At 37.8% G+C, this 14,326-nt stretch overlaps 1 protein-coding gene across 7 annotated transcripts in view; it reads right to left on the minus strand.

The window, feature by feature from the left end:
* The window catches only part of SEPTIN10 (septin 10), a 29,088-nt gene that overhangs the window by 13,181 nt on the left and 1,581 nt on the right, over positions 1-14,326 (minus strand). The window contains exons 1-7 of one of the 7 annotated variants that reach the window (XM_035317245.1): positions 8,436-8,571; positions 8,011-8,048; positions 7,328-7,383; positions 6,728-6,914; positions 2,818-2,979; positions 1,168-1,264; positions 408-576 (exon numbers count right to left, since the gene is read on the minus strand). In XM_035317245.1, coding sequence (XP_035173136.1) covers positions 408-576; positions 1,168-1,264; positions 2,818-2,979; positions 6,728-6,914; positions 7,328-7,374 — 662 coding nt within the window. In that variant the 5' untranslated portion in view covers positions 7,375-7,383; positions 8,011-8,048; positions 8,436-8,571. Of the gene's footprint in view, positions 1-407; positions 577-1,167; positions 1,265-2,817; positions 2,980-6,727; positions 6,915-7,321; positions 7,384-8,010; positions 8,049-8,435; positions 8,683-9,246; positions 9,365-14,326 lie in introns of those variants that run through there. The other 6 variants (XM_035317231.1, XM_035317211.1, XM_035317205.1 and 3 more) reach the window with 6 other exon arrangements.

Genomic DNA, 14,326 nt, shown 5'->3' on the forward strand with positions numbered 1-14,326 from the left:
AGACATTATTAAGAGAAAAAGTAGAACAGCGTTCTAGTGTATAATGAAAATATTTTAAAAGGCATAAGGTGCACATACCTAAGGAAAATGAACATCCTCCTTGCTGAAAATTAAAATCCTCACTTTTATTGTAACAGACATATATTTCAGAAATACAACAAGTTCATATGCCTTTAAAAGTAATGCTCATATAATCCCATAACCTGCTCCATTAAGGTAACTGAATGAACATGTACATATTACTCTGATTAAGAAATAAAGAAATAATATAAATATTCTCTTTCTTAGAACAACTGTATGAACCTTGTATGTATGAACCTCTTGGAAGTACGAACCTTGTTCTGTACTGCATTGATATAGTCAAATGCAAAGTGAGCGAAAGCTGAAAGCCAGTGCCAAGCCTTTACCTTACTGGTTTGTTCTCAGGGCCAGTGTCTCTGAAGCCCATCTCTTCCAGTCTGCTGCGCCTGTACAGCTCATAATGGCGTGCATGAGTCTGCTCTCTTAGGTCTTCCATATTTGTGCAAATAAGCATCTCACGAAGCTTCACAAAGTCACAGTGGTTCTCTTTTTCCACTAATCAGTTACAAGAGGGAGATTGAATTATTATACACAAGTACATAAATTATCCAAATATATTTCAAACACTGAGATCCTTTTATTTTGTTTACTAGCTATACTTCCAGGAAAAGGTATCAGTATTTGTTGTACCTCTTAAACTTTCCTGTAATTTCTAATATAGATATTGAAGCAGTAACTGTAAGTACCAGTAAACATGTTCGAATATATCCTGATTTCCCATTTGAATTGAACAACAATTTCTCTTTTTTTTTTTTTTGCTCTTCTGTTCATGAAACTTTAAAATTTTGCTCTTCTGTTCATGAAACTTTAAAATTTGGTAGCACTGGAGGCACTGCCACAATACTAACCTACCTCAATATTACATATACCACCTCAAAGCTTGATTCCAGGGATGCATCAGTGTTGAAACTACCAGTTACTGCAGACCTCAAATATTAATTCCTAAATTCCCTAAACTGTTTACCCAAAATACAATCGATATGACAGGGAGTGGCCAATAACAGCCACTTTTAAAATTAGTGAATTATATAATTTAAAAATAAAATTAACACAAAAACATAAAAATACCTTTGAGAATTCAGTTACCTTCTACGATGCCCCAAGGGTACTGACGAGCTTTCACCATTTTGTTTCCAATTTTCACCTTTTCTGTACTTCCTACTACAGCAAATGGCAAGTGACCCTGTAAAAGTCACACCAACACGGCCTTATCTTTTATTTTTTCTTACGTAAGAACTGAAAAGCAAACACTTCAAAAATAAACTGGGGGGGGGGGGGACACGACACAACACCATTTCAGAAAAAGGCAGTTTCGAGCCAAACCCTCCTTTGAAGGGATCTTCTTTGCTAGGCAAACCACTCATTCAAAAGTCAAGTTACAATGACAAAGCCAGGAGAAGCAACTGATAGACCAGACGGCTGTGCTGCCATTCAGGGGAACCTGTCAGGCTGGAGAAATGGGCTGACAGGAACATGGTGCAGTTCAACCAAAGGAAATGCCAAGTCTTGCTTCTCAGGAGGAACAAACCCATACTCCAGATGCTGAGGGCTGACTGGAAAGCCACTTGGCAGAAATAGACATGGGGATCCTGGTGGACAAGAGGTGGAACCTGATCCAGCAGGTCTGCCCTTACAGCAAAGTAGGCCAACGCCATCCTGGGCTCAATCAGGAAGAGCATCACCAGTAAATAAATGTTTCTGCCACTCTGACTTGTACACAACCAGAGCTTGAATCAGTGGTATCAGCCGGGAGACAATCACAGGTCTGGACCCGAGATGTTGTTACTGCTATGGGCTCTGCCAAGTGACCAGATACAGGACCGGCTGCTGCCTGTCTGGGTGCTGACCCACTACAACTGACCGAATAAAGATGTATCACTAACTAGGAACAAATCCTTAGAAAAGTGTGAGACTGCCTAAGTAACAGAAAACAACCTCTGCCTACAGAGCCTTCAGAAGGCTCTGTTTCTGAATAATGTTCAGAGTCCCTGGCACAAGGGATGGAGGCTGTGGCTGCAGAGCCATATACTTCCACATCTCAGTTCCTCCTCCCCGCTTTTAGACTCGAGTACACGCTGGGATAAGATTAAAACATATGCAGATGAACATAGATAGACAGAGTTCTCAAAATACTCAAGTCTAGCTTTACAAGCTTAGTTTAACCTGGCAGGTACCACTGGGACAATCTGAAAGCACAGCAGCAAAAAAGGCCAAAGTATATTTAAGTAATTCCCAAAGAAAATTTGTCCTCATTTGGAAGGAAAGCAACAGATAAAAGGAAAAAAAAAAAAAAAAAAAAAGATTTGCAATCATGAAGACCAGAGAAAACTGGAGAAGTGAGTCACTTTAATACCTTCCATAACAGATGTAAGACAACGTTCGGTATGAAAAAGAGCAAATCCAATCTGTCCACTTATGTTAGTAATTATGTGTTAATTATCCAGAAACTAGGAAAAGTATTTCTGAGGGAGATCCTCTTCTCTGTTGCTGAGCCAGAAAAGAAGAAGCCTCCTAAAACTAGCAGCATCAAGAGCAGAGAGACAAGAAGACTGGGGGAGGGAGGGGAAGGGAAGCCCAAAAACACAGGAGCTTTTTAAGGAGAGAGAAAATAAATATCCAGCTTGCTGCAAATACAAACCCATACGCCTCAGAATAATTGTGGAAGAACGGGCATGAGTCAGCACTAGAGAGTGATGCTTTAACACAGAAATATTAACGTCAGTGCCATTTACTTACATTCATGACGGTATTAATTTGAGAAACGGTTTCATCATCAGTTGGAAACTGGTATATCTGGACATCGTTGCTAACTAATTCACTCATGAGTTTGTTCTTGAACTTCTGCAGTTCTGTTTTCGAAATGCTGTCTGCTTTGCTTATAATTGGTATAATGTTCACCTGTTAACGACATAAATTATATGGAATGTGTAAGACTTCAATTTTGAGATGACAGCTTCTATGAATGTAATTATTCGGTGATAAGCTCTTCAAAACTTTCCTCTCAGTCTAAAATTTTCCCATCAGTATCTGGTGAGTTTCAACAATAACCAAACAAAGCTTCACAAACCATAAAAAATTATTCATTGGCATCATCTTAACAAAACAATGACACATTATTTAATATATTCCCTCTTAATTGACTCTGAGAAAAGAAAAATGAAGGAGACTTCATACAGCGGAGTACTCAAAGAAAAGATCAGCAATGTCTACCTACTACCAAAATGATATTAAGTATTTATACCTTTGTTAAAAATAGTTTGTTTTTTAGTTCATATCACTGGGGGACATAGTTTGGGTGTTAAATGAAAGCTAAAAATTTAAACGCACACAGAAAAGGAAGCTGAGCACCAAGCTCTGCACGCCTTCAGCCTCTTCCCTGGGTTCATTTATTTCAGATACAACACCCTGTTATCTCACCACCATCACCCACAGCTCTTACCATAGCTCTTACCATAGCTCTTACTTTAGCCCCTAGCACAGTGAGTTTCACAAGCATCTGCTGAGGGTTGGAACGACCGAGATTGAATAATCTTGCCTACAAGTTTTTACAGTCATTATTCAGAATTCCACATGCAATCTTACTGCTGTAAATTGCCCTATTTGCTAAATAGTTACGACAGCAACTCAGTATTTTTAAGAATAATTTGGCATCTATAATCTTCCTATCATCACTTCCAAAATAGGCACTTTTCCTAACAAGATACGAAGAATTAAAGTCAAAGTCCAAAATTCTGGTGGAACAATACAAACAATTCTTCCAGTTTTCAGAAGATTTGAGAGCTTTGCATAGTTCCTTGATTATAGATTTTTTTTAAAAAAAGGAAGAAATTCCCCCCAGTATACACAAACACATTCTTTTCATTGTTCTGACTATTCTGTCTGAATGGAAATTCCTAAGAATGGAATTTCAAGTCCCAATTCAGTAATTTTTCTGGGACTGCAAGACAGAAAGACTAAAAAAAAAAAAAAAAAGACTTGAACTGTGTCAAGAGGATAGGGAAAAAGTAATAAGTACTAAATCAAACAAACAACCCTCCTAGAAACATAGCTGATCATGCTAACAAGTGCTTGCAAGGTAGATATGCGTAAGGTCTAGCATCTCATTTCAGGAGTATTTCAGGAAGACAAATCTTGTGCTCTCCCCCTAACTCTGCACAAAACAAATGGTGTTTCAATTTCAGAAAAAAAAAAAAAGTCTCAAAATCAGTATCAATAAAACTATCCTTTTTTTTTCTTAAACTAGAAGTTTCTCATCCTCGCATATTTTATCTTTCTGCCCCTAGGGCTTTTCCCTTCCCAGTTTCGTCTAGTGCAAATACCTTATTTACAATTAAAAACCTCAATCCAGGTGAGGCAATTCTGAGATTCAATGTTTTTGAAATAAGTCTTCTCAATGTCCTAAGCAAAATGTCAGGAAGGAGAAAGCATACCAACAAAGCATGACTTCTAAGACTACCTAGTGCTAGGCCTTAACTGTGCAGCCTATGCAGCCTAAGCACATATGCTGTAAAACATCCAAAATCAAAATGCTTTATTTTTTATTTTTTATGACTGAATTAAGATTGTATAAACGACCTATTACACCTAAGAGAAACTTAGAGCTCCATCTAGATTAGTTGAGGTGTATCGATTTAGGTTTTCCACTGTGTAGCTTTAAAAATGGATGGGAGAGAATCCTTGAACTGAAATTGACTCTGTCATCTCAACACAAACCACTCACAACCAGCAGAGACCGGCCGGACAAAGAAAAGCAGAGGAAGACTGCTGTGGCGGCAAGTAACAAAAGAATGCAAGATCGACGCAAACTGATTCCAGCTATCAATATTGATGTTAAATCACACCTGTCATTCAAATTTAAAAGCAGTACTACTCTGACTTTAGATAAGCAACAGAAATGGTTATTTTTTCTTAATCTGTTAAGCAAGATTTACTTCTGCTTGCAGCGCTTAAGGTTTACTTGATTACTAGTATCTCAGTACTTTCATCCAAGAAAAACATTAATTGAAAGCACACACCTGTACTAACAGGAGGCTTAAAGGGTTTTGGTTTGGACCACATCCAGATGTGCCCCAAGTCCCAGTGCTCCTTTCTACGCCTGCTGCTCACTTGGACACTTACAGACTCCTTCCAGCTTTCTCCACCGTTACAAGTCCCACTACTAACAAAACTGAATTTTGCTAGAAAGCTGTAAGCCATTAATATAAAATCACTTTAATCCTACATTAAAAAAAAAAAAAATCTACATCTGCAACTGAAGCAGCAGCCCTGATCTTCCACATGCCTGCAGCTGCTCTCTTCCAGGCAGAACTTAAATTAGTGCAGCTGTCCACGGAGCCAGATACTTTTCAGCTTGATCAGTTCCCTAACCAAGCAAAAATATTTAGCTTTCAGTTTAAATCAGTTCCGTCCAGGGAACTGGCTGCTGAAAGCACTTAAGCATGCACACCGTGAAGAAGCAACTACTACTTCTTCATTCAATAGCAAGGCAGACCCAAGTTTAACTAAAATGACCATATAAAGTCACCAGGATAAAGGTTACATTTTGCCCATGCACTTAACTTGCCTGTTTTCTAGAACCAAACTTAGCCTCTTTTGATCATCATTTTGTCTGAAATACTTTTTTTCCCCATTTCAAGAAAATATACTATTATTCTAAACTAGGATTTTCACATAACACCTTACATGAATGTCAAGGGACCTGTTGTCCCTTTATGCTACAGAGACTGAAAAAAAATACTTATACTTGAAATTATTAGTGGTTGGTAGCTTGCAGATTCATTTAAGTATATTGGTAGGTGTCTTCACATTAAGATTTACACTTATGTTCACATAAACGAACAGTAAAAATATAGAGTAAAAGGAAAGCACAAAGGAAAAGGCAATGGGAACAGAAAGAACACTGAAGATTACAAATTTCTTAAAAATTTCAACTGTTACTAGACAATTTCTCACTTCTATCGAATGATATAATACTTCTTAAGATGGCTTAAATATTTACTTTCATCTAATTCACACAAACACATTACAGGAAGAATCATACGAATCTAGAAAGTACAAGTAAACAAACACACTAGAAAATACTATTTTAAAGCTTTCCAAACAAATCAAGATGTGAAGCTTAAAACATTAATGCAGTGTATTGTAGAAAAAATCAGGCTGGCAAGGTGATCTTCTCAAGGCACTTACCTATTCAGTTATATTTAATAAAGTTCTTCACAATGCTGCAAAGCTTTTTATATGCCAACATTTCAGCAGCCACAGATTTCAACAGCGTACTAAAATCAAACTTTATTAGAAAGATTACAGCACACATGGATGGTACCCTGTCCAATCACTGTAAGATGTTAACAGTTTGGTAAAAGAACAATTAATACATTTATTTTCTTTTTTTAAACCATTCTGTGTTTCTTTTTTTTCAAACTTATCCTGAAGAGGATGTCTCTGTTGTTTTGATTCGTAAATAACTAGGCGATGAACCTCAAATTGTCTGCTGAACTAATTGGTTCTGAACTTAAGTTACACCAGCACCAAAAAAGACACCCTACAATCAAACACACAGATATAAAACTAATGTGGTAACACATCTACAAGCTGCACAATGATTCAGAAAATATGACAAATCCTTAGCACTATTTTGAAGTCTTACCTTGCTGTCTAAACTTTTCATGGTTAACAAATCTAGAGTTTTTAAGGAATGGCCTGTAGGTGAGATGAAATAGAGGCAGGCATGGATGCGAGTATCATGGTAGCTAAACAAAGAACGTTTAATTTTCAGTTCCTCCTGGAGATAGGCTTCAAATTGGGCATCTATATAATCCACTATTGGCTGATAGCTGCAAGAAATACAATAAAGTTTAGCAATCAGATATTACCTACTCCTAAGCTGAGCAAAGCTAAGAAAGGAATTCATCTTGTATTCTTTTGTGGATTTTCACTTTACAATTCAACAGCATGCCTATATATCTACATAGTATATCAGAAAATTAAATGTACCGAGTGATCCTAATTTCTGAGAGACTACTCAAAAATTAATTGTGCGCCTAATATAGATAATATATTCTCTAGCTACTACTAGTGAAAAAAAAGCTATGTAAAGTTACTTTTGCTTATTATTAGTCTTCCCAAGTGATGTTTTATAAACTTCATCAATCAAGCTGTGCAACTGCAGACTTCTTAGATACAGGAAAGGTACAAGAAACTCTTTAGACACAATACAAGAAAAGAAAGAACATGCAATTACCAGTACCAAGAAATAGGACTTCCAATATCTTCTGAAGATGAAGTACTGTACATGAGAGAGCTCTTAATAAACAAAAATTGAAAAGGAGGAATGTGAGAGAAGAATGAAAATCTGATTTGCAATATATGTACAGTTTAAGTAAATTTTATCCTACTTAGAACATGATTGTAATCTGCTTTCAAAAAGAAAATGTTGCTGGACGTACAAGCAGCATGCCCTCACAGTTCTGCTGCTACAAAAAGTTTATAAACCAGATCAAATGTGATCAAAATTCAACAGTAGTTGTGGTATCCAAGAGTAATGAAGAAGGGTTAAAAGGCAGCTTCCTACAATACAACACAACACACATCAACACCAATATCTATACTAATATCCACTTACATCGCATTCATCCAAGTCTCTAGAAGTAGCTATTTTCCTTATCATATCATAGGATAGAGATCTCATGACAATCATACCATGGCTCTCTAACTTTCACTTATAATAGCCACTGTTTAGGCACTCATATAGCACAGGACTGCTAGAATTCATTACAAATATGGTGAAAGAAACAAGATTTGCTGAGGTGCCATTCAATATTTTAAAATCTCCAATTCATGAAAGCAGAGACTCAAAAACAAGTTCTGAAAAAAAAATAGCATTGTACCTCTACATCTTTTAGTTAAGTTGTCCAACATAAAAACAAACTCCTTCAGGAGCCCATGTGATGTTCCTTCCAGTCTGACATCTTTAATATGTGCCAATAATTTAAAAAAAAAACACTATATATATTCTACATAATGTACTGTACCTCATAACCTATTTGGTTGTTTAAATAGTACCCCTGTAGGCCTTCTCCCTTCCACCCCAAAAGAAACTCTAGTCATTATTGCACATTTTATTTACACATATTTATAAAATATTGTATCATAAAGAGGGGACAGAGTTCAGCTAATTTCTCAAACTGTTTCCTCAACGAGAAGAAAAATATGCCTGCCTTGGTGCACAGAGAAAACAGTTAACCAAGTATTTGGAATGCACGTAAGAAAAATATTTACTACAAAGCAAGGAGAAAAATCAAACTGGAATTGAAGACCAGGGCTTCTGCTCACCATGGAAACAAGACAACACTTACCTATCTTCTTTATTTATCTGGTCACCAAAGCCCACGGTATTTACAATGGTTAGTTTCAAACGAACATTGCTTTCCTGGAGTTCATATGTCTGGGCTCTAAGTCTTACATTTGGCTGAAAATGAGTTGACACCGGGTCATCAAATCTGGTGTTAAACAGACTGTCTATTAAGGTCGATTTCCCGGTTCCAGTTTCTCCTAAAGTTAAACAGAAGAGTTGGGGTAGAAATTTTGCACATAAAATACCTGCTAAGTATATAAAGCGTTATCGCAACAACTTAAAAATTTATGAAAAATCGCAACAACTTAAAAATTTATGAAAAATTTATGAAAAATTTATGAAAAACTGGATATAACAAATATCCAGTTGAATTCAAAAAACTGAGCAGCTGTGAAACCACAGGGTTCAACAACAAGTTTTTATGAAGACAGGTGAAATACCAGAACAAGCATTTGGTAAGTATAGAAATATGTCAGTATCATCACCGTGGATTTTAGGACTTCCTGATCTAAAACTCTGCTACGGTAAAAACTGAGTGTAGCCCCGTTTACTCAAACGAATCCAAGAAGCTGCCCATAAATCAATAAGTGTATAGTTTATGTTTTCAACATTCTGGGTCTTCACATTGTTTACAAAAATATAACTATAAAAACAAAGGATTGATACAAACAAGCAAAGTTGAGGCAAGGATGGAATTATAGTTCATGTTTATTGAAAGCACTAAACATTGCAAATGGATTTAAATTTCAGTCACTTCCTTAGGAAAGACATAGTTTGCAACCAAAACCTTAAAAACTCCATCTATTACTTACCGATACAAAGAATGTTGAAGCAGAAGCCCTGCTTGATGGATTTGTTAACCAGTTGATCAGGTAAACTATCAAAACCAACATGACCAGACAAGGATAAGGATCGATATCCATCATTTTGCTATTAAATAAAATATTGAAAAATGTATTAGCAAAGTGAGTTGCAAAGCAATTAGTAAGGGCAACAAAAGAACTCTGCTAATAAGCTAGAATTTATAATTTACAAGGAACCAATAAAAGCAAAAGTCCAGAAAAAAAAATCTGTCAAAACAACTTTATCCCTTCACTTGAGAAAATACTCAGACTTACTTCACATGACTATTCATGGTGTAAAAATGAAGACCATGTTTTAGAAAGAAAAAAAAAAAGAATGAAATAAAGCAGACAAGCCCAACTAAAAACGTAAATTGAAAACCATAGAACAGTAGATTATAGATGATTTGCTCTTAGAAATAAAGAAAAAAGCATTTTAAAACACCTTAATAGGCAGATTTCAAAAAAGGGACCATAATCACAAGGAAGGTATGTTAACTATATTCTGAGTATCTGGAACGGCAATTATTATTTATATAAAATAGTACCTTACCTCCACACCAGAACTCTAATATACATTATTAGAAATGTCTGGAGGAGCACAGTCAGTTTAAAATGTTGGGAATTCCTGCATCACAACACCAAGGCAATGCCCATACAAAAAGCATTTAAGATGAAAAGGAAACATCTTGGTTCATACACACGAACTGTGTTTTTAAAGAAACATTCCATATCAAATGTGTAAAAAGCAATAGGCCCATGCTATTCTGCCTCTTCTGTTTCCAACCCGCATGCCTTTATTGGTTCCTGGGAACATGTACATAGCCAAGAGCAGAAACATTTTCATTTAATACTTACAAGCCCCCAGAAGTGTCACCTTTTATAACAGGTATGCATCAAAAGTTTCAGACTTCTTGTTGCTAGAAGGATGGGGACATCACTTACAGCAAATAGTTACCCTCTTGTTTTGCACGAGACTTCTCGTGTGGAAGTACTGACTGCACTAGCTCTGATTTCAGACCAATTTGGTCAGATAACTCCATTTAGACTAATAGAATGATGAAAAATATGGGTAAGCAAAGCATGAGAATTGAAGAGAAAAAAAAATAAAACATTCATACACAGCATGGCTGAACATGAAATTCCACAAGGTATTCTACTATAACGAAATGACTATTAAGAGGGGCAGAGAAATGTTGACGACTGCAGCATCCTAATCATTTAAAGACAAGTGTCCAAGACAAGCCAAGAACATACAGTGTGACAGACAGGGCACAACTACACTTAACACAGTCTAACACTCAAACAACCTCTGTCACCACCAAAATAAGCTCTCCTAAAGCCAACCATTAGGACTCCACACCCAAAGACAGTAAAAGAGGCTCAGCATAGCTGTAGAAGGGAGGCCTTTCACGTGCAGTCACCAGCCCAAATCCAAATTCTGCTGGGTTACCCTCAAAATCACTGCCTAATCATTGGTTACTCTCCACAAAAACAAACAGTCTAGAGCAGGAAGAACCAAATTTCATTCAAGCCCACTTGAATTTCCATGGACAAACCAACAAAACCCACAACCTTACTGACCATTTCCGAAGGTCATTAAAAATACTGCATCACCCACAATACACGAGGACAGGATTAAAAACTGCGTAGACTGAGAGAACCAGTATTACAGCTGTGTCTGCTGTACTGGCTAGGTGGAAAAACAGACGGCAGCAGTCCTCATAGCCACTGCCTCCATAAATTTCATTTTCAAGAGGAAGAAAGAGATTAACTGCTATCTAGCAATCAGCCCAAATGTATCGTTTTCTGGGAATAAAACTGAAAAATAGTTATTCCACTGTTACACTAGCTGTTTATCTCAAAATTTGTCAGCATGTCTGTGAAACAGAGGACAAAGGGAAATAACGAAGATGCAAAACAAGGTACCTTCTCTGTGCTGAGCCTCGAAAACTATGGCTGTTTCTAAAAACAATATGGCTGTATCACTGTTTAAAAAAATCATATCAGAGGTCTAGGATGGTTAATTTATTTGTATTTCTGAGTTCCTCCCAAAGCTAATTCTTATGGATACGTATTTCAGTCAGGAAAGTGAGTAACAATTTCTACAATAGGTCAAGATATTCTGAGACATTTCAAAATCAGTATTTTAAAAATACCATGTTTATGTCTTTCTTCAGTACATAAAAGATAATTTAATGACACCACACAGGAGTGAAAATGAAAACCGTTTTTCTGGAAATGTAAATATACAGAAGTGTATTGCAAGTACTGTGTCGTTTCAGACGAAACCTTGACACCAGACAGAAAAGCCCCGTTAAGCTGTAAAAGCAGATTACAGCACCCAGAGCTTAGAAGAACTTCCCCGACACAACAGCAGGGTTTTACACGCGGCTGTCCCCAGCCCTGGCCTAGGGGAGGGAGGCAAGCCAGCCATGTCATCTTCACTCTGTGCGTGGCACAACGCTGTTAGCTGAGACGATAAAAGGAAAGGCCGCAAGAACATGAAGCTCATTCGGCCCACCTACAGCACCTTAATGACGAGATCACTCTTCCCAGTTCTTTCTGCCAGAGGTAATGACTCCGTAAACCAACAAACCACCGCCAACACCTCCGCCCCCAGCCTCACACATCACCATCTCCATACGGCCTGACAATGAGAATGTCAGCGGGAGAACGTATATAACCACCAGCTACGTAACTGCAGGAATTTCAAGCAGGGGGCTGTATTACTTATATCCGTCGTGAGAACGTGCTTAAATGTCTTGCTCTAGCGTTCGCATCTTAACGAGAAGATTGACAAGCTGAAGGAGGATCAGAAAAGGAACAGTCATGGTCTATGAAAATCACTTCTGCAGACAGACAGTAAGAAGCATAGCCTAATTAAGTCATTCCAAAAAAGTGGGCAGAGTTGACTTGATTATAATGCCTACAATGAGGAGATTTCTGGCAGGAGGCGCACACACAAAAAAAAACCACTATATTAGTAGTGAAATTCGAAGAAAAGCTAGAAACAAAGATTCAGAATCTATTTCTATTTTAAAATATGTTTACTTTTTTAGGGATTTTAACTGCTCCTAAAGTGTTCACATAGCTGTCCTAAGACAATTGATTTTCCAGGAACCAGTTTCACCAAAAATGTCCCAATAAAAGCTCTTAATTTAGACTGTTAAACCTACAAGAAACACCGTGTAGTTCAATTGAGCCAAAGTCTCAGTCACTCCCATTTAGAAGACTCTCTTTGCACAATTATACATCCTTTCTCCACGTGACAGTCATGACAGCATTGAGTCCTACGGTCCTGATTTGGAGACCGGCCTCCCTCCAAGCTCATATTAAAAATAAATAAAAAATGGGTCTCAGACTATATACGTCTCCTATATAAGCCTCCTGCAGAACCAGACTCGCAGCCCAAGCAAATAATCATCAGCAAAGACCACTGAAAAGCACCCTCTAAAGCTTTAGAGAAAATAGAAGTAGATGCCAGCCAGGCGGGCCCGTAACGCTGCACAGGCGGATGGCACATGGAGGCAGAAGACAACATCAGCATGCCCACGGGCACCCCAGACACAGCTCTTTCAGTGCCCTGTGATCCCCACTACAACAAACAGCTGTGGGCATTCATTAAACCAGGGAATCGCATTACTCCGCTATAATCAACTATTTCCCTAATACCATTATGTTTAACTCAATGAATATTAATGTCGCTACTGCCTCGAAACGGAGGGTTTTTTTTCTACTCAAAATTATTTTCCATTTTTGGGTGGTCAAAATTTACCACGTACGTGCATGGTGCATGTATGCATACCAACAACGTCTCGCTATTCAGATACATGCATGAAGAGAAGAACTGATGGGATGAGTAGAGGGAACAGAAAGGAAATCTTGGCAAAACAACACAGAAGGAAGGGAACCAAAAACATATGGGATGTAGAAAAATACAGAAAGAAAAGTCTATGAAGATGCAGAGTAAGAAAGGAAATACATTAAAATCACATAGAACTAATACATTGGCCTATTCTGTAAAACAAAAAGCAACATGCACGAGTCAAGTATGAAACAACACATTCCAAAAACATTCCATAGGAAATAAAGAAGTAATGGCCAAAAGACGCTCCAATGAAAACTCATTTGACAAATTTAACTCACAGTTATCAAGTAATTTATTCAGAATGACAGAAATTGTAGCCAGTTTTTAGGGACTGGTCCAAATACCATGAGCTCAGAATTCTTCTAGCGGCTCTTGCAAGTGACTTTTTACATGACATTCTGGTGTACCTAGAATTTTATTTTTCTAACCCACTTTAACACACAAGACAGCTTACTTTGCCTTAAATCATAGGTTGCCACAGTATTTCCTTGATCCACACATACATATATATGTCTGATTCTATATATATGTATGTATATATGGAAATATCTTAGAAGGAGCCTTAAAGAAAAAAAAAAAAGTGACATTTTTGCCCTGAGCTTCTGTCTGAAAAGACTTGAAGCAGTGCAGAATCTCCACGAACCCCCTGAAATCCCCCAGGCCAGGTAGAGGAAAAAGCTGTAGCCCCCTCAGCGGAGAACAGGAGTCACAGTGTGCAGGCTGCTACTGAAAAGAACTGCTGGACTGTGTTTTAAGGTATTTAGGAACAAACAAGCAAAAATGCAGAAATACCTTGCTCGTTTTTCACTTGTGAGGAGGTGATTTCACAGACAGCAACGTATGCATTTGCAAACGCCGCAAAGGCCTCTCTTCGCACATGATTGAGTAACCTGAAAATCCAGCACATGCCGTACCTGTTCCTCCTTTGCTAGAGGTAAGGAGAAAAACAAAGAAAAGGACTGAAATCTGCCGCTGCCCTCTGAGATGACCGCGATAAGGCAAAATACTCAGGACTGACACCGTGACTGCTGTCACTTGTGAAGATTTATGCTGGTCTGGCTGTGCTGGCTCAGCTGGGTGTGCTGCAGCTGTAGCACTGGGTTTCTCTCCTGGAGAGCAGCAATTCAGTCTCTGCACAAGAGCCAGAGCCCTCGACCGCAGCCACCCTGATGCAGACCT

This window comes from Oxyura jamaicensis, chromosome 1 (genome assembly GCF_011077185.1).
Source record: "Oxyura jamaicensis isolate SHBP4307 breed ruddy duck chromosome 1, BPBGC_Ojam_1.0, whole genome shotgun sequence".
NCBI lineage: Eukaryota > Metazoa > Chordata > Aves > Anseriformes > Anatidae > Oxyura > Oxyura jamaicensis.